This window comes from Mercenaria mercenaria, chromosome 4 (genome assembly GCF_021730395.1).
Source record: "Mercenaria mercenaria strain notata chromosome 4, MADL_Memer_1, whole genome shotgun sequence".
In the NCBI taxonomy this organism is placed as follows: domain Eukaryota; kingdom Metazoa; phylum Mollusca; class Bivalvia; order Venerida; family Veneridae; genus Mercenaria; species Mercenaria mercenaria.
The window spans coordinates 94704921-94727271 of NC_069364.1; the positions used below are offsets into that span (position 1 = coordinate 94704921).

The 22351-nt window shown below is 35.2% G+C and overlaps 1 protein-coding gene across 1 annotated transcript; it reads left to right on the plus strand.

The window, feature by feature from the left end:
* The first annotated feature begins 9349 nt into the window (after window positions 1-9349).
* LOC123552476 (uncharacterized) lies at window positions 9350-21204 on the plus strand. The gene is made up of 5 exons (XM_053542345.1): window positions 9350-9428; window positions 16153-16291; window positions 16991-17127; window positions 20678-20779; window positions 21082-21204. The coding sequence occupies exons 2-5, from the start codon at window positions 16261-16263 to the stop codon at window positions 21202-21204; spliced, it is 393 nt and encodes a 130-aa protein (XP_053398320.1). The 5' UTR covers window positions 9350-9428; window positions 16153-16260.
* The last annotated feature ends 1147 nt before the right edge of the window (window positions 21205-22351 follow it).

A 22351-nucleotide genomic window follows, 5' to 3' on the forward strand; every position in this document is an offset into this window, starting at 1 on the left:
GACCTGTAATAAAACTTGCCAATTACCTCTAAATAAGGAACGTTAAAACAACACAGACGTTTATAACACTGATAAGGCTATACTTGCGTTTTGAATTACTGGTATTTTCTTTTTGTAATTACAAGGTATAATTATCAAGCGATTTTAATCTTTCGCATATTTTTTATTTTGCAAGCAGTTTTCATATATAGGTGGAATATGTGTAGTTATATTAAAATGAATAATGTCTGCTTGAATACGGCAAAATACCTGTACCACGCTGATTGCCACTATCTTTTTTTTTTTAATTTTACAAACTTCCTACAAGAATGTGTTATAGCCGTAAAAGTTATAAAATCGTATAAAACATGGTTCGATCTTCCTTTTTTGGGGTGGGAAGGGGGCGGTGGTACATAGGTCTTTTACACATATTATACTTAAAGACAGCGTTATTTAAAACAATGTAAAATCAGATTATATTTCTTAAATATATATGTCAGATTTTATTTTTTAACGACAGCGTATTTTATAGATGGGAGACGCCGTAAAAATATCAATGCTAGTGCTATATATATATAAAAAGAAGTGTCTATGGGTACGAACCTCCTTTTTTCTAGAGATTAAGGGTCATTTACATTTCAGATTTGGTTGAAAATGAAAAAAATAAATAAAATAAATAAATAAATAAAAGACTTCATCGATATTTGCCTTTAACTTGAATCTAAATGGTTTACAGATAGCAATGTTCACCCGATTTGTTACATTGTTTTTCGAAAACATGTTAAAATATACATTCTTCTTATATAAGAATATGTATGAAAATAATTTTATATGAAAATATGGTTTTTATTGCTGATAGATATGTTATATTGCTATAAAGATTAATTTAATTATTATAAAATAACATGTTAAAAATGCTATGGTTCAGATAATTACATATTAAACTTTCTTTTGATAAAAATGACTTGTTTTATTTCTAATGAAAAATCCCTTTTCCATAGTTTGTAACTCCAGTGACATTTCAATTAAGCCTCTCTTTTATTACACTTGATATTGAAATAAACATCCAGGTGACAATACCCGGAGGCAGTAGATATCGACATCGCAATACCGGTCACCTGTTACCAATACCAAATAGCTGTTGTCTCCCCTGATATCGATTTTCTGTAATATCGGTCATGAGGTCAATTCTTCCTCATGTTGGGCTTACAAACGTGGACCTATGTTTACGAGTGTGAACTATGGTTTACGACGTTATCCTTTGTTTTCATTCGAAAGAATAGGTTTACATGCTTTTAAGTTTGAAAAACCTAGTTTATCCATCGTTAATCCTCGTTTTTCGATTGTGAACCTGGGTTCATGTAATTATTGGACGATTTCCATACATGTCACGTCTGTAAACTATGGTTCAAAATCATAGACCTAGGCTCACGTTCGTATACAGGGGTTCAAGATTCGTAAACGCAGCTTCACACCAGAAATTCATGGTTGATTTTTAATCCTAATATATTGACCGTAAGCCATAGTTTACATTTTGATAAACTACTTTCTCGAATAAACAATGAATTTCGTTTATTATCCTATGTTGTGTGATTGGATTACGTTCTCAGAACCTGACTTTTTTGTAAGATAATAATTTTTGTGGTTTCAGATTCCCAAGTGAGCATTATGTGCCGTTTGTCTCACTAATTATGTTATCCCCAATGAAGCAAACACAATGTAATTTTTTCACCAGCTGTAGTCTGTAATATCCTTACACTACCTTGACAAGTTTATCAAGATGGTTCATCACATCAATATCCTATGCTCGCCTTAGTTTGATATGGAAAACCTATAATATCTAAGATTTTGAAAACATCTTGTCCGCATGTTTTTTGGTAGCCAGCCTTTCTGTACTTTCAGTACTTTGATTAGTTAATGTATTGATATTTTTGATAACGGCAGTTACAACATTTCGCTATATGTTTTTAATGGAAGAGTTGAAGGAGACATGCATTCTGGAAAATTTACATACGTTCGCCTACAGGGCTGCAGTGTTATAGATTATTTTATTGGTTCATGTGAATTGTTTGATAAGTCACTGTATCTAGAAGTTAATAATGAAGGTGAATCTGACCATTTGCCGGTACAGCTGAATATCTCAGATTCGATACATTTACCTGCGACAGAGTCAGATATAAACTCTGAGAATACTTTTTCTTTAAGTGAGCGTATACAATAGACCGGGTCCGTTCTCTTGAAAATTCTATCCATGATCCAAAAGTTTTCTGGAAAACAATCAAATCGTTTACGAATGAACCACGTACTAAACCAAATATATCGCCACAGCAATGATTTAAACATTTTGAAAACTTGCAAAATCTGGAAAGTGTTGAAAGTGTACACACTTATACGTGTTAGCGTTTTATGTTTGCTCCGTTGCATACGTGCAATATACCTGTATATGGTGATTGTGGCAGGTTCCTATTACATATATATATATTCATCTAAACGTGTTATAAAATTTTGGCTCCGAATTTTACGAATACCCGGTCATCGTTATGTCAAAAAATGTAATGAAATGCCAAGAGTGTACGATGAATTAGATTATGACAATTGGGTCACCCAACTTCGTAAAAACTTGTTTGAGAATGGTTTTGGGTATGTTTGGGAAATTCAGTTGGTAAACGTATAAAAGACCAGTGTTTGCAATTATGGTGCTAGAAATGTGAAATCAGTTCAAAACTGATAACATACAGAATGTTTAAACAATCTATTGATTATGAATCGTATCTAAATATTTTAAATTATAGAATGTTTAGAAGAGCTTATGTATGTTTTAGAGCATCTGCTCATATTTTTGAAATTGGAAGAGGTTGTTACAGAAATATAGATTTAATATAAATTTACGTTTATGCCCTTACTGTTTAGACTGAATTTCATTTTTATTAAATTTTCCATACTATGTTGAATTAAGGTTTCTCCTACGCTTGAAAATATGAGTACCCTTTTAAGCATACTTTTTGCATGTGATTGATGACATCAGTTATTCATGCAAAGGTGTATGGGAGACTGGGGCACCTTGGGACAAAAATTAGATTTTTTCATTTTTCTATAACATCTTGAATTAACTTTCTGTGATTGTCATGCTATTTTAAAGTATAATCCTTCATGTATAACCCTACAGTATTCATCCTTGTTTTCAGGTAATGAGGGGTGGTCAATTGTCATGTTGTGTGCCATCGTTTCTGAGATATGCATGTAGAAGACTAGCACTATAATGTCCCATTGTACACCGAAACCGTGGTATCACGGGACATATCATTGCAACCGTGGGACAATGACTGATATAAGCAAATCTGTAAACTTTATTTCATCTGAGCTGCAATGATAACAATTGCTTAAACATCAACATCAAGAAAAAGGCTAATTAAATGCCATTTAACTACAATGACAGACCTACCTTTAACTTGAAACAACCTGAACTGTTTATTAACTGCTCAAAAACTGTAAAATGACACACTCAATTTAAATATAACCGTAATTCATCTTAACCGCAATGACAATTCTATAACATCAACATTAAGACACAGACAGATCAAATGTTATTTAATTACAATGACAGACCTTCCTTTAACCTAAAACAACATTTATGCCTTAGGTAAAACAAATACAACAGTATTAAATGAACACACATGTCTGTTTACTCAGAGTAAAAAAAAATAAAAACTCAAGTGATGTTTTATCTTAAATCCTCTCGCCTTCAAACTTCGTATAAAAACAGTTTGAAAAGGCAAGATTTTGAGTGATTCAGATAGATTAGTTACTTTCCAGAAAAAGTTACATCTGATGTCCCCTAGTGCCAATGTCCCATATTGTGCCCCAGTCTCCCCTGCATAAATTGAGATTTATAATGTATTAGTATTGGCAATCTCTGTCATAAATCGAAACAGCATTTAATCAAGTACTTTATTTCATTCATATTGTGAAAAAGTATTACCTATTATTATTTTACATTCTAGAAAATAGGAGCAGAACATTTAAATACGATAGAACATATTCTAACGGTTATTAATAAAACCCGGCCCGACCCGGCCCGGCCCGGCCGAAACCACGGAAATAGCCGATTCCGATTGTACGGAAACCACCGGAAACTTACGGACGGAAGGCTAATATAATTACGAATGGTGATACCGTCATCTTAATCAAGGCAAATTTATGTGTTTTTTATTTCATTATTACAAAAGTAGAAGCAAAGTATTTAATATTGATGATACGTATGTTTGATGAAGTATTGCACTTGACATAAGCAAAGACCTAAAATAACAAGATATTTGAATCACACTCAATCAAAGAAGTAATACGTTCGGCAATCGATGTGTCATTTTGTGTACCGGACAGACACGAGATAGCAGTTTACAGGATACTTTCAACAGAACTGGACAAGCTAGTTAATGGTACGTCGTTATTTCACACCTAACGATGTGACACTAGGTTGTGTAGTACGGCGAAGGGGTCTATACCGTGCACTGGAAGTATTTATAAAACTTGGTTGCCTGACCGAGATAGCGTTTTAGCATATTAAGTATTAATTCAATAAAAATATCTTGTCATTTTGTGTACCGGACAGACACGAGATAGCAGTTTACAGGATACTTTCAACAGAACTGGACAAGCTAGTTAATGGTACGTCGTTATTTCACACCTAACGATGTGACACTAGGTTGTGTAGTACGGCGAAGGGGTCTATACCGTGCACAAGCGTTTTTATATCTCGTGCGCAAAATCGTTATTTTCAATTTCTGCGCATGTGATATTATACAATAATTGCCTTTTGGTGAGGTCGATATGAGCCGCGCCATGAGAAAAACCAACATCCGCGCATTCTGGTCAGGATCCATGCTGTTTGCTAACGATTTCTCTAATCGCAATAGACATGTTGGTTTTCTCATGGCGTGGCTCATATGTGGATTTACCGGCCTGATAAAAGCAATACCAACCTCGGGCGAATTTATCGGCTTGATATCGCTTTAACAGGTCGATAAATCCACATACCGACCACACATAAAAGGCGACAATTGTTTTATTATCAAATCCAGCCTACTCAAAAGTATAAACATTAGATACAGATGTCTGCAGCCTTAGGTCATCTTTCGTGGTTAATTGTATACGACGTCACATTGTTTTAACGTAATAACGTGTGGACGTCACAGCTGGAGTTCAGTATGTATGTTTGGCTCCGCCTTCGAGAAAATACGACTTTTTATCGTTGAACATGTGACTACATCTAGAACAATGGAAAGGACTATAAATATAGATTTAATGATAAAAAAAAATAATTTCATATCACATGCGCAACAACGCTATTTTGTTTTTCTGCGCATGTGATATTACATTTTCATGTCTCCCTATGAGAGATCGATACTTTCGTACTGATTAAAAGACGATGCGCTTATTTATACATAGGATTAAATTACTTTATCTTGTGTTCATACATGTGTGAACGCGGCCTATTTTTCTTTTCTGCTTTTTAATGATTTTTTCTACATGCAACATTTTGAAAACAATTTTTCATCAAATATTAAACTGAAACTATCGCCATCAGATTGGAAATTAACTAACTACTAACTACTAAGAAAATGGGTGCTCTCATTATATGTTCCGTAGTTATCGCCGTTTTTCGAATGTTACTGCTGCTGATTTTGTTGAAGTATGCCCATAAATTCAGCGATATGTAACCTCAAGACTATACCTATCAAAAAGTATTTTATACAGCAAAGTCGCGACAATTTCTAGGTGCTTACTAGTAAAGCCTCCTTAATTCTGTCTTCATTATTTGGCAAGTAGTAACTTTTTTAAATGTTAAATAAATCATTTCATTAATTTTTCGGTATAATAAAATAAATAATGTATTCCTGAGAGGGTGACCCCTCGAAATAACTCTATCCGTGACTAATATTTTTCAATGCGACAATTGTAAGTTACTGTAGAGAAAGAGTTTAGTATTTAAAATGTAAATGTATAATAAAATGTTGACGAAAATGGGCTTAAAATTCTTAAAGGCCACAACAGGAAATAATTCTTCCCGGCTAATTCTGACTTCAAGTTGGTCGGGACTTTGATATGCACAGTCAAAATTTTCCTAGCTCCGCAGTATGAAAATGTACCTGGTAGACATTTTACAATTTTATTTCATTCAAAAACATTTCAGGAACATTTTCAGAAAATAAAAGATACAAACTGAGTGGGAACGATCAGTAAAATGTTTAATAAGAAGTACTATATTATGTTTTCATTACGCCGCTTTTGTGTGTAACATGTATTCAGGTATACACGCGTAACAATAAAGATAGGAAAGAAATCGAAAAGGCTAACAAAATAAGAATATAATTAAAATGAAATTTATGGTGTTGTAAACTTTTTTTGGTGATTAAATTAATTTTCCCTTAGATACAGGCATTTGTATGTAAACATTGAGTGTGCAATAGCTGCGCGTGAAAATTGGGTAGGAGAAAATTAAGAATACCGCAAAAACGAAGAAGGTTATTATTTTCCACTCATATTACAAGTCATTTTTTTTTTATCATAATTGTATCTGTGAAAAAATATAGCACACTACTTGGTCATTCCATTTGAAAACATATAGGTTTCAATGGGCCTGTTATACCAAATAAAACATAATTACTTTTTGGATATAATGGACAACCCAAAAACATAAATTAATCTCCGTAAAAACAGAAACGTCACAATTATATATATTTAAGTTTGAGCAAAAATGTGATTTCTCGACGCGATTTGCGTAAGAAGTACGCATTTTACCTTTTCATTACAATGTAATATCGGGTGAAGATCAACTTTTACTATTATTTAAACAAGTTATGAAGGATGCAACTTGTTATTGGAAAATTCCGCTCATTACACTTTCTTTATCGTAAAGTTGAAAAAATATGTAAAGGTAAAGGTAAAGGTCTTGTTTATTATAGTGTCATCCCTATTGAAAGAGCCAGCCAATTTGGCTTATGAGACACCTTTATTGTGCGTATCATTTACCTCCCAACTCCTACCACAGGCGCCAGGCGGATAGAAGTCGGTAACCATTCATTTAACTAGCTCGCGGCTCACGAACCGGCCTTTTCGGAACGAGTCCCATGACAAACATCCACCGGACGAACGCTCCCCATGGGGCTCGATCCTTCGACCTCCCGATCCCGAGGCGGACGCCTTAACCACTGGGCCACGGTGACCGGTAATATGTAAGGTTAAAACTTTTCTGAGACGCTTTATGGATTTGGCCACACATGGGCAGTTTAACAAACCATTTTAGCTGGAGAATTACACTCAGATCCTTCGTAAAAGCTGCAAACTATCGTACAATTACTCTGTATATAAAAAAGGAGCAAAAGTTTAATTTGTATAATTACAATAGGTTTGGTTCTACCAATGAAAAACTCACAAAACATAGGGTCTAAGAATGCGACAGCATTAAAGTCCAAGTACAGTTCACTTCCGGTGTGGTCACGTGACCATAGTAAAGTAAGCAATGTTTGAGTAAATCGTCTGCACTACACTGTGATGTTGATAAATTTACACACACAAAAATCTTAATGAAGAAATTTGTGAGATTTGAAGAAACAACATCCATTCAAAGTTTTATTTTGCTTTTTCCAGACTTATTTGTAAATTATGATTAGCGGGCTCAAACGATTCTTCTGTTGTTATGTATTAAAAATGCCGAGCACTAGCAAAACTGACTGAAAGGGCATTCTGTATACAATAATATATCAAATCAACCTAAATAAATTGCAAAGTTTTGCAACATATGTCTAACCATTGAAGTTTAATCTTGAAGTATCTAAATGCATAATCTGAAAGTGTAGAGCATTGGTAAATATCCAAACGAACCTTAACAAGTTTTTACTTGGTCTTTTTTTCACGAAACAGTGTGAATCGTTCTATATATTGAGTTCAGTTAAATGGTAATTTTGTTCCCATTTAAAAGATTTCTTTTTCGCGTCGAGTTTTGGTTCACCAACTAATGTGAAATACACTCGATGACTGCTTCCTGGAAACTAACCAGTACTCGCACCGAAAGAAGGGACTGTTGGAGTCACGGTCAAAATCCGCTGACAGGATTCAACCCCGCGACCTCCGGATTACGAGACATCTGTACAAAAATGAAAAAAAGGTAAAATTTGTATCTCGATTTTACTCTATATAGTTTTTAACTAATTTGAATATAACTTAAGTAAGTCAGTTTATTCAGAGATTACTTGCAAACTTGGAAAAAATAAATAAAAAAAAAAGATGTTAAAACATCATAGCAACCTGCCGAATATGAAATCGGTTATCGAAAGTGCAAAGACTATGCCACAAACTGCAATGTACCACAATATATTCAATGTGTGACTTTCATCGTACGTCAATTCAGTCGACTAAGTTCAAGAGATACTCAGAATACTGCGTGAACAAACCTAATTCAGTATTTCTTTTTTATATATTTATACAGGAATATTTAAAAAATATGGGATACCGTGTGTAAAACCTTTCAATATTCAACGCTGCATTCTTCGTGCGTAATCGGTATCCCGACCTAGCCTAAATGTTTTACTTGACCCTAAATGTTTTATGGTCTTTGAGATTTTTTAAAACGTTTTAATAAAAGTTTTAAAAAACTGCTCATTCTATTCTTTAAAAATTCTCAGTGATATTAGAAATTATTCGTATTCATTTTTTTTTTTACATAAAAATAATTTCCGTAAAGTCTCATTGAACAAAAAAGTATAAAAAAAAAACCCTGCCTATTTACTACCTGTTTTTTAGGCTTCTTACCGGACACAAAGAAATATTTAGGCTTTGGGAAATGCACTAGCTTAAGATCTTCAGCGCTCTCGGTTTATATACTGGATTTGGACGGGAGCCGCAACTATAAAAAAAAACAACAAAATATAAAAAAGCGGCATGTAGAGTTTTGGAAGCCAGGACTAGGAATACACATGTGAAACAAAAACTCTGAGGTCCGAGAGGAATTATAACAGCTTTTTGGACAAAACGTGATTATAAAATAGTATATAATAATAACGATACAAATTTTCGGGAACTAATTAGAAGCCTCGTCAAAACAACGCTATGTATAACGATTTCTGTGTACAAGTTTACAAATTATATTAAGACGTTTTTGCAACCAGAGAGAACACGCAGTCTTAACCCATTCATCAAAGAAGTTCCTCGCGGGCATCATAAAGGTCAGTGTTTTTTTACTAAATTCTAAACATATAAGTTGATATCGACACGATATCATTCGTAATTATATTAGCCTTCCGTCCGTAAGTTTCCGGTGGTTTCCGTACAATCGGAATCGGCTATTTCCGTGGTTTGGGCCGGGCCGGATCGGGCCGGGTTTTATTGATAACCTATTCCAACATCGTTTCAAGTAAACTACCAAACAAGCAAACCATAAGATGGCACGGCAAGTGAGAAAAAGGCGTATTATTTAAAATTGCAAAATATAAGTGTTTAATTGTGCAAAAATGCAGGTAGAACATAAGTGTTTGAATATCATATAAGGAATCCGAAATAATGCCGTTACTCCAGTTTAAATATGATCGTTAGAACATGGCAGAGTGCTTTGTTTACATTTTGGTATTGGCGCCATAACGGGATGACAGCCAAGCTCTTTATATCAATCAGTTTAAAAACATCCAAATCGCATATGTTGCTGATATTATAGTTCATCTCCATGAATTTTGTAGTTGCACCTGCCATAATTTAATTATTGATATTTTTTAAATTTTCTAATGGTCAGAAGTCTTGATTAAGAATCTATACTGTTTGTTTACCCAGGGCCCTCTCTACATTTTGGGGGATTGGGGCCGGGGCCCTTGGAGGGGGGAATTTCGCGTCGTTTTCAAGGGAGGGGGGAATTCATTCTGGAGATATGAAATTAAGGTCAATTGAATATTACAGATATCAAACTAATGTGAATATATCTGAAGTATTGTACAGAACATAATCTATTAAAAACAGGCAACTTTTATTCTCTTTTATTAAATCAGTTATGTGATATCCAAGCGAGGTTCACATGTCGTCATTATCGGTAGCACTAGCAGTATCCACGGACATTGTCTCAGCAGCAGCCGGAGCAGGGCTTCCCTTCATCGTATCTACCTGATTGTGCATGTCTGGTCCTGATGAAACAGTGGTGTCTGTGACAGTAGTTTGTTTTTTTGAGAGCATGCTGCTTAAAAAGCAAATCTTTTTTGCGCATTTCGCCCCTGTTGCATCCGTGATCTTTTTACGGTATGATGTGCATTATGCGACATTTTATTTTCAAAGTTAAGTAACTTTGCATAAACGCATCCCGGGAACTGAAAAACGCGTGTATTATACAGATCAGTAAAACCAGGGGTTCCACTAGACCTGGAAACCCAAGAGTCCCAGGACCCCTGGGTCAAAATTTTGAAGGGTCCTTTTTCAAAATACAAGAGTCCTGCCCCAACACATCGATACAATTGACTATATTTTCTTATAAAGTAATACTAAGTAATTAATAGCTACTAAAACCAAGAACATGTTACATCATAATAACATAATAATAATTTCTGTTTCAGGTCATATAATCTGATATTGTAAATAAATTTTTATCAAAATTCATTTTAATTTGATGAGGTTTTTCTTCAATATTTTTGTTTGTTAGCAGAAAAGTGCTAAAACACTGTAAAAATGTATCCAAAAACGTACTATCCGGATACTGGTACACTTTTGGAATGTCCTCTGAAATGTTGTTTTTGCCAGTAAACTTGGTCCACTAAGGTAAACCAGAGATAGTTCCTCAAATAATGATGCTACTTTTCATTAAAAATTGCATTGTGTGTCAAGTTTTTTTAGTGAATTTTGGAAAAATTGCATATGTCATCGGGTGTAATTAGAATCGTAAACGGACATTCTAAACTTATTTTTACTTTCCAAATCCATTTAAATTTGTGGATTTTCTGGTTGATATAAAGGTACAATCATTAAACAATGAGCTTATTTAAAGTTTGCATGAAGAAATCTCGGTAATCAGCTGGTCGCTTAATTACGATAATTTAATAATTGGCGCCTTTTTGACAGTATGCAGGCTCAATACGGGTACCGCTTTATCAATTAATGTTAACACTTCATTGATTCTCATTACCTATGTTCACTCGCCGTGACGTAACTTGCTGATAAAGAAAAATCAGCGTGGCATGTCCACATGATAAAGAGCGGGAATTTAGCAGAAGATCAAAGGCAGGAGGGCATGACCGCGTGTGTTTATTTTGAATACACGTGTTTATCGTGGATATAGTTTTACTGTAGAAAATGACTGATAAGAGGAAGGAGTAAAACTTTATCAGGCTCATTAAGTTACGAGACGCTCCTAAGACTATCGGGTATCGATTTTTTGCTTGATTTTTTTTTCTTTCGAGGGGGAATTTTTCTATACTTCGGGGGAAAAAAGCATACTATTTCGAGGGGGGAACGGGGCCGAATTTCGGCCCCAAAAATCGGCAAACGAGGGCCCTGTTACCTAACCAGTGGCACAATTATTTTAGTAAGAAACTGATGGTAACGGGTCAGGATGGCTCAAATCACAGTGCTCCAGCTAGCTATTTACAGCAGGGCGCATCGCCCGTTCCGAAATTCGTTCCGCCCTGTTGCCCCGCCAGGCACCCTGCCCATTTTACAACCATTCATTTCTTTTTTTTAGCCAAACTTCCCTTTTTTGCCTCAGTGATTATAATACACTGCTTTATTGCACCTTTTTATCGTGTAATACACGCCGGGGGGCATTGACATAATTAGCAAACAATTAAACAATTACCTGCTGTAATCGTGCCCGAGGCAGACCATGATATTTTAGACTGCTCCACTAGCATTAAAATCATTGAACCTTAGTGTAAAAACAGTTTGCAAACCAGTCTGAAATCATTATCATTTCGCGCCACCTGTCAAAGTGTACTTTCGTTTTCGGTAATATAGTCGTAAATACCCCTTTAAACACAACTGAAACTTAAGTCCAGACAACAGACATTTATATGTAATTAATAAAAATCGATCACAATCAAATTTAAATAGGAAAATATTTTGATTTTATCGTTTTACAAGTTTGTGAAATCGAAAGTAAGTTGTCGTCTGCTTTGTGAAGTTGCCGATTTTTCATGAAGATTTCTTTGAAATTAGTTTACTAAGATGTAATGACAGGGTACACTTTAATGTCAGATACTGTGAAATGCTGTTAAACTGTCTTTGCATCATAATATTTTTTTCAAAAATATTGTTTAAAACAGACATTCGACGACTTTTAGAAAAAAGTGTAACCATATCCGGATATAAAATTTTGGATACCCGGAATATGTCTATTACAAGTGCTAAACTTGCTTTTAGACTGTTGTAAGTTAAAAACTTTGCTTGATTTCATTTATTTAAGTGGAAGTTTAAACTTTATTTTCTGTATATAATATGTTGCAGGTATAAATTTATAAATATCAAGTAGCCTACATGGAGAAGATGTGTACTGAAATTGTAACAAGTAAAATAGGCCTAAACACATAGATATTGTTATTCAGTATGCAATTACAAAGAAATGTTACAAGTTGAAAATCAATGCCAAGTAAAATACAAACAGCAGAATTTTTAATTAATAAATAGGTGCATTAGAGATGACAGACATAGCCTATTAAAAGACCATACCTAAAGTGTGCCAAAAACATGCCTAAATTATGCCAAATTCCATGCCTAAAGTATGTTAAAATGCACTGTATGCATGGACCAGTTATATTTTTTTCCCGGGGGAGCCCGGTCCCGGACCGACCACCACCCCAGAAGTGCCCTTTTCAGTGCCAGCACCCTGTCCTTTTTTAATCCTAGCTGGAGCACTGAAATCCAATATGATCTTGAACATGACAGACTAAATTTTATCTTTGAAATATGAGCAAATTGAATAATTTGTCTTCAAATTTCAGAATGCCTACGCATAGATATGGCCAGGAATGTGCACTTCTGCGCAAAGGCATTCATTTGTAACTCCTAATATCTATGCGCAGAGGTGCACTTTTTGGGCCATATATGCCTACGCAGAGAGATATTAAAAATAGATTGGCAAGTTGAAATGCATATAGAGCGAATCTCGCCAACATCTTGTGGGAACTGAATGAGATCTTGTATGAAACAAAGCAGAACGATAAAAATTTGTGTCATGAAAAACACTACCAGATCGTTTGTTTATAATGTTAATGGTGGTTTTTAGCTCATCTGATTTTTTGAAAAAAAATGATGAGTTATTGTCATCACTTGAGCGGTTGTCGGCGTCTGCGTCGGCGTTGCCTGGTTAAGTTTTATGTTTAGGTCAGCTTTTCTCCTAAACTATCAAAGCTATTGCTTTGAAACTTGGAATACTTGTTCACCATCATAAGCTGACCCTGTATAGCAAGAAACATAACTCCATCTTGCTTTTTGCAAGATTTATGGCCCCTTTTGTACTTAGAAAATATCAGATTTCTTGGTTAAGTTTTATGTTTAGGTCAACTTTTCTCCTAAACTATCAAAGCTTTTGCTTTGAAACTTGGAATACTTGTTCACCATCATAAGCAGACCCTGTACATCAAGAAACATAACTCCATCTTGCTTTTTGCAAGAATTATTGCCCCTTTTGGACTTACAAAATCAGTTTTCTTGGTTAAGTTTTATGTTTAGGTCAGCTTTTATCCTAAACTATCAAAGCTATTCCTTTAAAACTTGTAACACTTGTTCACCATCATAAGCTGACCATGTACAGCAAGAAACATAACTCCATCCTGCTTTTTGCAAGATTTATGGCCCCTTTTGGACTTAGAAAATATCAGATTTCTTGGTAAAGTTTTATGTTTAGGTCAACTTTTTCTCTTAAACTATTAAAGCTATTGCTTTAAACCTTGCAACTCTTGTTCACCATCATAAGCTGACCCTGTACAGCAAGCAGCATAACTCCATCCTGCTTTTTGCAATAATTATTGCCCCTTTTGGACTTAGAAAAATCATTTTCTTGGTTGAATATTATGTTTAAGTCAACTTTTCTCATAAACTATCAAAGCTATTGCTTTAAAACTTGCAACAGTTTTTCACCATCATAAGTGGACACTGTGCATCAAGAAACATAACTCTATCCTGCTTTTTGCAAGAGTGATGGCCCTTTTTAGACTAAGAAAATCATGGGTAGGACAATATTTCTATTATACAAAAAAAATCAGATGAGCGTCAGCACCCGCAAGGCGGTGCTCTTGTTTAATGTTGTTAGTATTTTCTACACGGGGAAGGAATGAATTTATAATTCAAAGTCTGAGAAATCGACAGTGGTCAAATTTGACCCGATTTGGTCGGCCATATCGTCGGTGTTATTCTTCAGTAAGCGTTTGTTGTCAGACTGTTGATGTGATCCAAGTCAGCAAAGCGCTTCAATACGATAACGCCGGTTAACGCAGTGATACGAGACTACGTGAGATTATCTCCTGTTGCAATTGTATATACTTCTTTGGCCTACACAAACAGTGTTGTGATATCTGGGTGTAAGAAACTGAGACAGAAATTATAAAGAATTATGTGGGAAAATAATTAATACTTCATAAACCAAAATAAACAAGTTACGGACAAATTATCTTACCAAGGGTTATGCCATTTCTGATTATGTGTCATTAATTATAAGTTTCTTCATAATCCTTAAAGGACTAGTTAGAAAAACGACTGCGTTTGTATTTAATTGCTTTAAAAAAATTACTTAACTAAATAGTAGAAAGTAAATACCAACTGTTTCATATTTTAATGGTAAAAACTTTTCTGTCATGGTCTGGGCTGTCTTTTGATTTTAGCCGTTTTGATAATAGACGTTCTTTGATCTAGAATGTGGTGACCTGTTACCATTCAAATCATGGTCTGGGCTCTGGAAATTTCTGAGATGCTGAACTTTTATGTCTTTTACACCTAGGAGGCCTTCTTAGATTCTTTCAAAGCCTAAATTTATTGTTGTTTGAGTTTGACCCATTTATAGTCTCTGATACTTTTTATTGTTAAATCTGTATGCCTATAAATCTATATTAATTTAAGGTTTTCCTTTCATGTGCAAAATCTAAATTCACTAGCCACACTGTCCATTCTTTTAATCAAAACATCTGTTTAAAAGGCATGTAAATGCCAGTAGATTTTTGGCATACACATTTATTTAGCTTTAAATGCACCAGAGGTCAGAAACTAGCTCTCTAGGTCAAATCATGGAAAGACCTTGTTTACACACATTTTATCATCGGTGATCTTTGTCAGAATGTCTCTTATAGGTAAAGTCTATGTCAAATTAATTCTTGGTTACACAAGGTCTTAAACTAGGTGGCTACATCAAATAATAATAAAAACATTGTTCACACACTAGAAGCCACATTTCAATGATTTGTTACTTGATCTTCATAAAACTCGTTAGAATATTTGAAATTTAAGTAATTTTCAAAACTGGGTTACCTAAGGTATTAAACTAGGTCAGTAGGTCAGATCATAGAACAACCTTGCTAACACTCCATAGGCCACATTTTTACTTGATTGTCATAAAACTTTGTCAAAATGTTTGTCTCTATGAAATCTAGGTCAAGTTCGAAACTAGATTATCTAGGTCAAAAACTAACTAGATCACACGGTCAGATTATAGAAAGACATTGTTAACGCTCTAAAGGCCACATTTTCTACATAAGGCTTGGTCAGAATGTTTGTTTGTACGAAATCTAGGGTAAGAACTAGGTCATGTGAGCCATACAGGGCTTTTAGAGCCCTTATAAATGATGAGGTTTAAAGCAAAAAAAGACAGAACTGTTCAACGTTGATGTTCCTGTAATACAAACGTACACAAATGTGACATTTGTATACCTTCAACAACTATTAAGAAATTTTGGGACAGTAAATCAGCATTTTAAATGGCAATCACTATCACTGTCTTATTTTTCCTGTAGCTGGTGGCTTAAGAAGAAAAATGTCTAATTTAGACCTGACAAATAACTTTCTCTTTCTAGCTGCTCTGGATAAAAATCATTTTACCTTGAGTGAATTACGGAACAAGTATAAATTACAGCAGTATGAGTGAAAGTTCTAGACAGTTCATTCTCCAGGACAACTTGCTTACAAAGATTTTTACAGAAAATAATTTTGTTGTGTTTTTTGTAGGAGATCAAGATTAACACTACGCTTGTATTTTGTGGAAGTGTCTGAACATTGATCAAGTTACACCTACGAAGTTTGTATTGATGACAAGAGTTTAATTGGTATTACAAAATGGCTTCTTCATCGAAAGATGAATCTTCAGGTATTTACTTTTTTTTACATATTTAGACATTCGGCTGATTAGCACTTTGCAAAAGCCAAAAGAGAGATATTTTGTTTTGTTTAGCATCTTAAGTAGGTTGGTACAGAGGTTTAAACCTGCAGCAAACAGAGAGTGTAGCTATTTTTCATCAAATCTTACTCTGTACAATTGTTCAGTTTTTGTTTTTAGCGACATGTTACAGTAGACCATCATATATGCATGTTTTTAATGAGCTAGAAGCTTGAGTGTCTAGATAACAATTTTGAAAGGTGGAAAGTGGATGTCAGGCAAACTTCTAAAGAGTTATAAGTTTAATGTACACATTAGCCCTGATTATCAATTATTTTGAAAGGTCATGGAAATTGACTGCTAGAATTTAAGTCATGGTTAGCATTAAGGCAGGAAATACTCATATTTCTCAGGATGGCGGGAAGTACAGGGAATTCTTGGGAATTACTTGTACAGTGTTTTCTCATGCAGGTGTTCTTTAAATATTGATATACACTCAGATATCTTATAAATGTTTTTGTTACAATAAACAGCATTTTCTTTTAATTTGGAGTCATTTTTGCAGTATTTCTCCACTTTTTGCAATTTCATGAGTATTTTCCAGGATGGGAATACCTGGTAAGAACCGATGGGAACTCCCGTCCCAGGGAAATACCTGCCAGCCCTGATTTAAGTTACTAATATTTTCAGACGAAGACCTGTATGGAGATATTGATGACATGTACGTGAGTCAGTCAGAAACGGAGTCCATACCCAAGCCGGAGGATACTTTGATATCAGACTCACAGAATAAACCTGATACCTCAAAACCATGGACAACATCACAGGTTCATTTATTATAATAAAGTAGTATTAGTAGTATTATAACATGGACACCTCATAGTTAAATATACATGTATCACCAATCCATGGTGCTGATTATAGGTCTATAGTTCAGGCTAAAGTCAAAAGTTGTCGGAGGATAGAATATAAAATTTATTTTTGATGTTGTGTAATAAAACACTTATTGAATGACTTCCCAGTCAGTAGTCAAAACTATTGTCCCCAAAGTCTGTGGATCCTCGGGCAAATAGTTATGACTATTGACTGGCTAGCCATTCATTCACATTTGAAATCTGATGTGTAATCCTGAAAAGGAGGTTAATTGGTCAGTTTGCAATGTGAAGAAATAACAAATGGGTATCTAACAGACTTTAAAAAGTAGTCGTTGTATAGGCACCTTTAATCTTTATTTGTGTGAGTATTGTATGCAAACCTCCAGTTGCAATACATCACAGTTTGAGTCTTTGTCACATCAAATGACACCCTGCCTTTTGATCATTTGTTTGTAAGGATATAAAACCAAGCATTTTTCAATATTTGTTTGCTAGATTACATTATATTACAGTGCAAATTATGTGAAACTATCCAATCTATAACAGCAGTGTTTATAATACTGCTACCTGTAGTGTATAGCCTGTTGATGATGTTAACAAATTCCACAGTTGTCATTAAATTTGGCATGATATTAAAACAGTCAGAGCAGATTTACTATCATTTTTACCACTAAATTTCTTTATACATTGTTCAAATATCCTGCTCCCTTCTTTCAGTTATAATGACATTAGAACATTGAACATTTTCATTTTTAGCTCGTCTATACGAAGTATGGAGAGCTATCCTACTCGACCCGGCATCGGCGTCTTTCCGCGTCTTCACATTGGTTCAAGTTTTGATGCACTTTCTCTTTATCTTTGTTATAACTTGATGGATTTGCTTCAAACTTAATTAGTAATTCCTCATCATCACCCACATCATCTGGCACAAGGGTCATAACTCTGGCACCAATATTTCATGAATTATCCCCCCTTTTTACATTGGTGCACTTTCACTTTAGGACCGCCTCGGTAGCCTAGTGGTAGAGCACCCACTTCGAGTGCGGGAGGTTGTGGGTTCGATCCCTGATCGCGTCATACCAAAGACGTAAAAAATGTTACAAGTAGCTTCCTCGCTTGGCTATCAGCATTAAGAGGATAGTGCTAGGACTGGTCAGCCCAGTGTCAGTATAATGTGAAGCAGCGCTATAAAGTTGGGCATTGTGCTCACTGCTACAAGTAGACACCGTCGTTTATATGACTGAAAAATTGTTGAAAAAGACGTTAAACCCGAACACACACACACAAACACACACTTTCTCTTTAGCTCAACTATTATAGAATGGATTTGATTCAAGCTTGAAATAGTTTTTTCACATCATCATCCACATCATACAAGGTTCATAACTCTGGCACCAATTTTTCATGAATTATGTCCCCTTTTTACTTAGAATTTTATGTTAATTTTGATGCGTTTTCACTATATCTTTGTTATTTCAGAAGGGATTTGATTCAAACTTAAAATAATTGTTCATTATCATCACCTACATCATTTGACACAAGGTTCATAACTGTGACACCTGTATTCAATGAGTTATCCTCCTTTTTACATAAAATTTCAGGTTATTGTTTTTGTGCACTTTCACTCTATCTCTGTTATTAATCCCCCGCCACAAGTGGTGGGGGGTTATAGGAATGGTCTCCGTCTGTCCGTAACACTTTCGTGTCCGCTCCATAATTCCTAAACCCCTTAAAGGATTTTCATGAAACTTGGGTCAAATGATCACCTCATCAAGACGATGTGCAGAACCCATGAGTCAGCCATGCCGGCTCAAGGTCAAGGTCACAACTTAGGGTGAAAGGTTTGTGCCTTCCATTTTGTGTCCGCTCTATATCTCCTAAACCCCTTGAAGGATTTTCATCAAATTTGTGTCAAATGATCACCTCATCAAGGCGATGTGCAGAACTTATGAGTCAGCCATGCCAGCTCAAGGTCAAGGTCACAACTGAAGGTCAAAGGTTTGAGCCTTCCATTTTGTGTCTGCTCTGTACCTCCTAATTCCCTTGAAGGATTCATACGAAACTTGGGTCAAATGATCACCTCATCAAAACTTTGTGCAGAACCCATGAGTCAGCCATGCCGGCTCAAGGTCAAGGTCACAACTTAGGGTCAAAGGTTTGAGCCTTCCATTTTGTGTCCACTCTGTATCTCCTAAACCCCTTGAAGGATTTTCATCAAACTTGGGTCAAATGTTCACCTCATCAAGAACTCATGAGTCAGCCATGTCAACTCAAGGTCAAGGTCACAACTCAAGGTCAAAGGTTTGAGCTCTGTATCTCCTAAACCCCTTGAAGGATTTTCATGAAACTTGGGTCAAATGATCACCTCATCAAGACGTTGCGCAGAATTCATGAGTCAGTCATGTCAGTTCAAGGTCCAGGTCACAGCTAAAGGTCAAGGGTTTACCCTTTCACTATCCATAGCAGTGGCGGGGGATTTAGCTGTCTTTCAGACTGCCTTGTTACCAAACAGATTTGATTCAAACTTTAAACTGTTGCACCACATCATCATCCGCATCATATGACACAAGGACAATAACTTTTGCACACTATTGTTTTTAATTACCCACTTCCTTGCTTAAAATTTCAGGTTCACATTTTGATGCACTTACACTTTATCTCTGTTATTACCAAATAGATTTGATTCAAACTTTAAATATTTGTACCACATCATCACCCACATAATATAATACAAGGGCCATAACTCTTGCATCAGTATTTCATGAATTATGTCCCCTTTTTACTTAGAATTTCAGGTTAATTGTGGTGCACTTTCACTGTATCTTTGGCATTCCTAAATGAATTCGATTAAAACTTAAATTAGTTTTTCCAGATCATCATCCTCATCAAATATTTTATGTTTTATCCCCTTTTTACTTAGAATTTCAGTTTAATTTTTATGCTTTTTATATCTCATTTGTTACTAAATGGATTTAATCAAACTTAAAATTGTTGTTCCACATCATCACTCATATCATATAACACAAGTTTGATAATGCTATCACCAGTCTGTTCTGAGTTATGCCCTCATTTTACTAATAGAATTTTCGGTTCAAGTTGCGATGCACTTTTGCTGTATCTTCTGTATTACTAAAATAGTTGTTCCGAAATAGCCTCATGATAGGACACATGGTGCATTACTTTTGCAGAAGTTTTCCAAGAATTATATTCCTTTTAATACTGATTTAATGTTTTGAGACTTAAGCTATTGTCCAAAATCTTCATCCCCATTTGAGTCATTAAAACTCCAGTGACAGCTTCATCTTCCTCAGATATGCCCAATTTCACTATCCAGCATCAAAATAGGCGAGCGTGCTGTCTCCTGTGACAGCTGTTGTTAAATCACCGACCTATCACCTACCTATCATTTGGTTGTTCTCTGAGTTCAGCAATTTTTAGAGGATGGCCTTAACAGCAGTGTTTTAAGTTCTTTCAGTGAATGTATTTTGACAATATTTTACAGTCTGACATGAGTGATGGTAACGCTGATGATATGAATGATCTTGACCTCTATGATGACCTTATTGCTGAGGAGGATCGTCAGAAAATTGAATCTTACCAGGAGGTTTGTTAATTGACTATTTTTAAATTGTAAGAGCTTTTGAGCAAATAATTACACTAACACTAAATAAACTTGATTTACCTATACGCAGATCTGACACTGGTTCAAAGCAATAGTATACTTGGCTATAATATAACGGGTGATAGCTCAGTGTTATAAGTCAATTTTCAGGGCTCAAATTTTGCACTCGCTAACTTGCTAAATGCGAGTAGATTTCAAGGAATGCGAGTAGATAAAAATGTCACACCAATTTTTGTTCAAATACAAATAATAGTCGAAATTGCCGCGGTTTTTAATGTTTGCAGATTCGGTTTCATTTGAGGACGAGGCAGTGGCAGGGTTTTCCTCACATGCAGATGACAGAAAACACATCATTTTATGTTGGTGTGCCATTTTTGTTGAAGGGTTTACGGAATAGAGAGACTTAGAGGTCTATCTGATGTGCAGTCTACCTTACTACTTTGTACCTACGTGTGCATTGGTACTTACTTATTATAATGGGTACGAAAATTCGCGTCGTCGTAATTTCGGGCGGTATTTAAGTTGCGCCTTCAATGATTCGTTCAGAATAATTTTGAGGGTCATTTTGAGCTAAAACGCACAAAGTTGTAAGTCAAGGAAAACCCTGCAAACAATATAAATGTTCTTACACGATTTTTAAGGATATTATAACATTTTTAATTGAAAGTCTAAATTTGCAAGTAGATTTTCAGATTTAGCAAGTAAGAAAAAAAGCTGCTTGCTAAAATTTGCAAGTGGTCAAAAAAGTTACATTTGAGCCCTGATTTTTAGCTCACCTGAGCACGAAGCGCTCAAGGTGAGCTTTTGTGATCACCCTGTGTCCGTCGCCGTCCGTCAGTCGTCAGTCCGTCGTCAACAATTTGACTGTTAACACTCTAGAGGTCACAATTTTGGCCTAATCTAAATGAAACTTGGTCAGAATGTTACCCTCAATAAAATCTTGGACGAGTTCGATATTGGGTCATCTGGTGTCAAAAACTAGGTCACCAGGTCAAATCAAAGGAAAAGCTTTGTTAACACTAGAAGTCACAATTTGGCCCAATCTTAATGAAACTTGGTCAGAATGTTACCCTCAATAAAATCTTGGACGAGTTTGATATTTGCTCATCGGGGGTCAAAACTAGGTCCCCAGGTCAAATCAAAGGAAAAAGTTTTTAAACCCCTCAAAGAGGTCACAGTTTTGACCCATCTTAATGAACTTGGTCAAAATGTTACCCTCAAAAAAATCTTGGATAATTTTGGATATTGGGTCATCTGGGATCAAAATCTAGGTCACCAGGTCAAATCAAAGGAAAAGTTTGTTAAAACTGTAGAGGCCACATTTATGACTGTATCTTCATGAAACTTGGTCAGAATGTTATTCTTGATGATCTCAGTGTCCAGTTTGAATCTGGGTCATATATCATCAAAAACTAGGTCACCAGGTTAAATCAAAGGAAAAGCTAGTTAACACTGTAGAGGCCACATTTATGACCATATCTTAATGAAACTTGGTCAGAATGTTAATCTTGATGATCTATAGGTCAAGTTTAAATCTGGGTCGGAAAACTAGGT

Bases quoted from the DNA above. Each gene is read 5' to 3' on its own strand.
- LOC123552476 (XM_053542345.1), top strand. From the start codon at position 16,261: ATGGCTTCTTCATCGAAAGATGAATCTTCAG. The intron at 16,292-16,990 runs GTATTTACTTTT...TAATATTTTCAG, and splicing joins ATCGAAAGATGAATCTTCAG to ACGAAGACCTGTATGGAGAT. The intron at 20,780-21,081 runs GTTTGTTAATTG...TAATGTTTGCAG, and splicing joins AAATTGAATCTTACCAGGAG to ATTCGGTTTCATTTGAGGAC.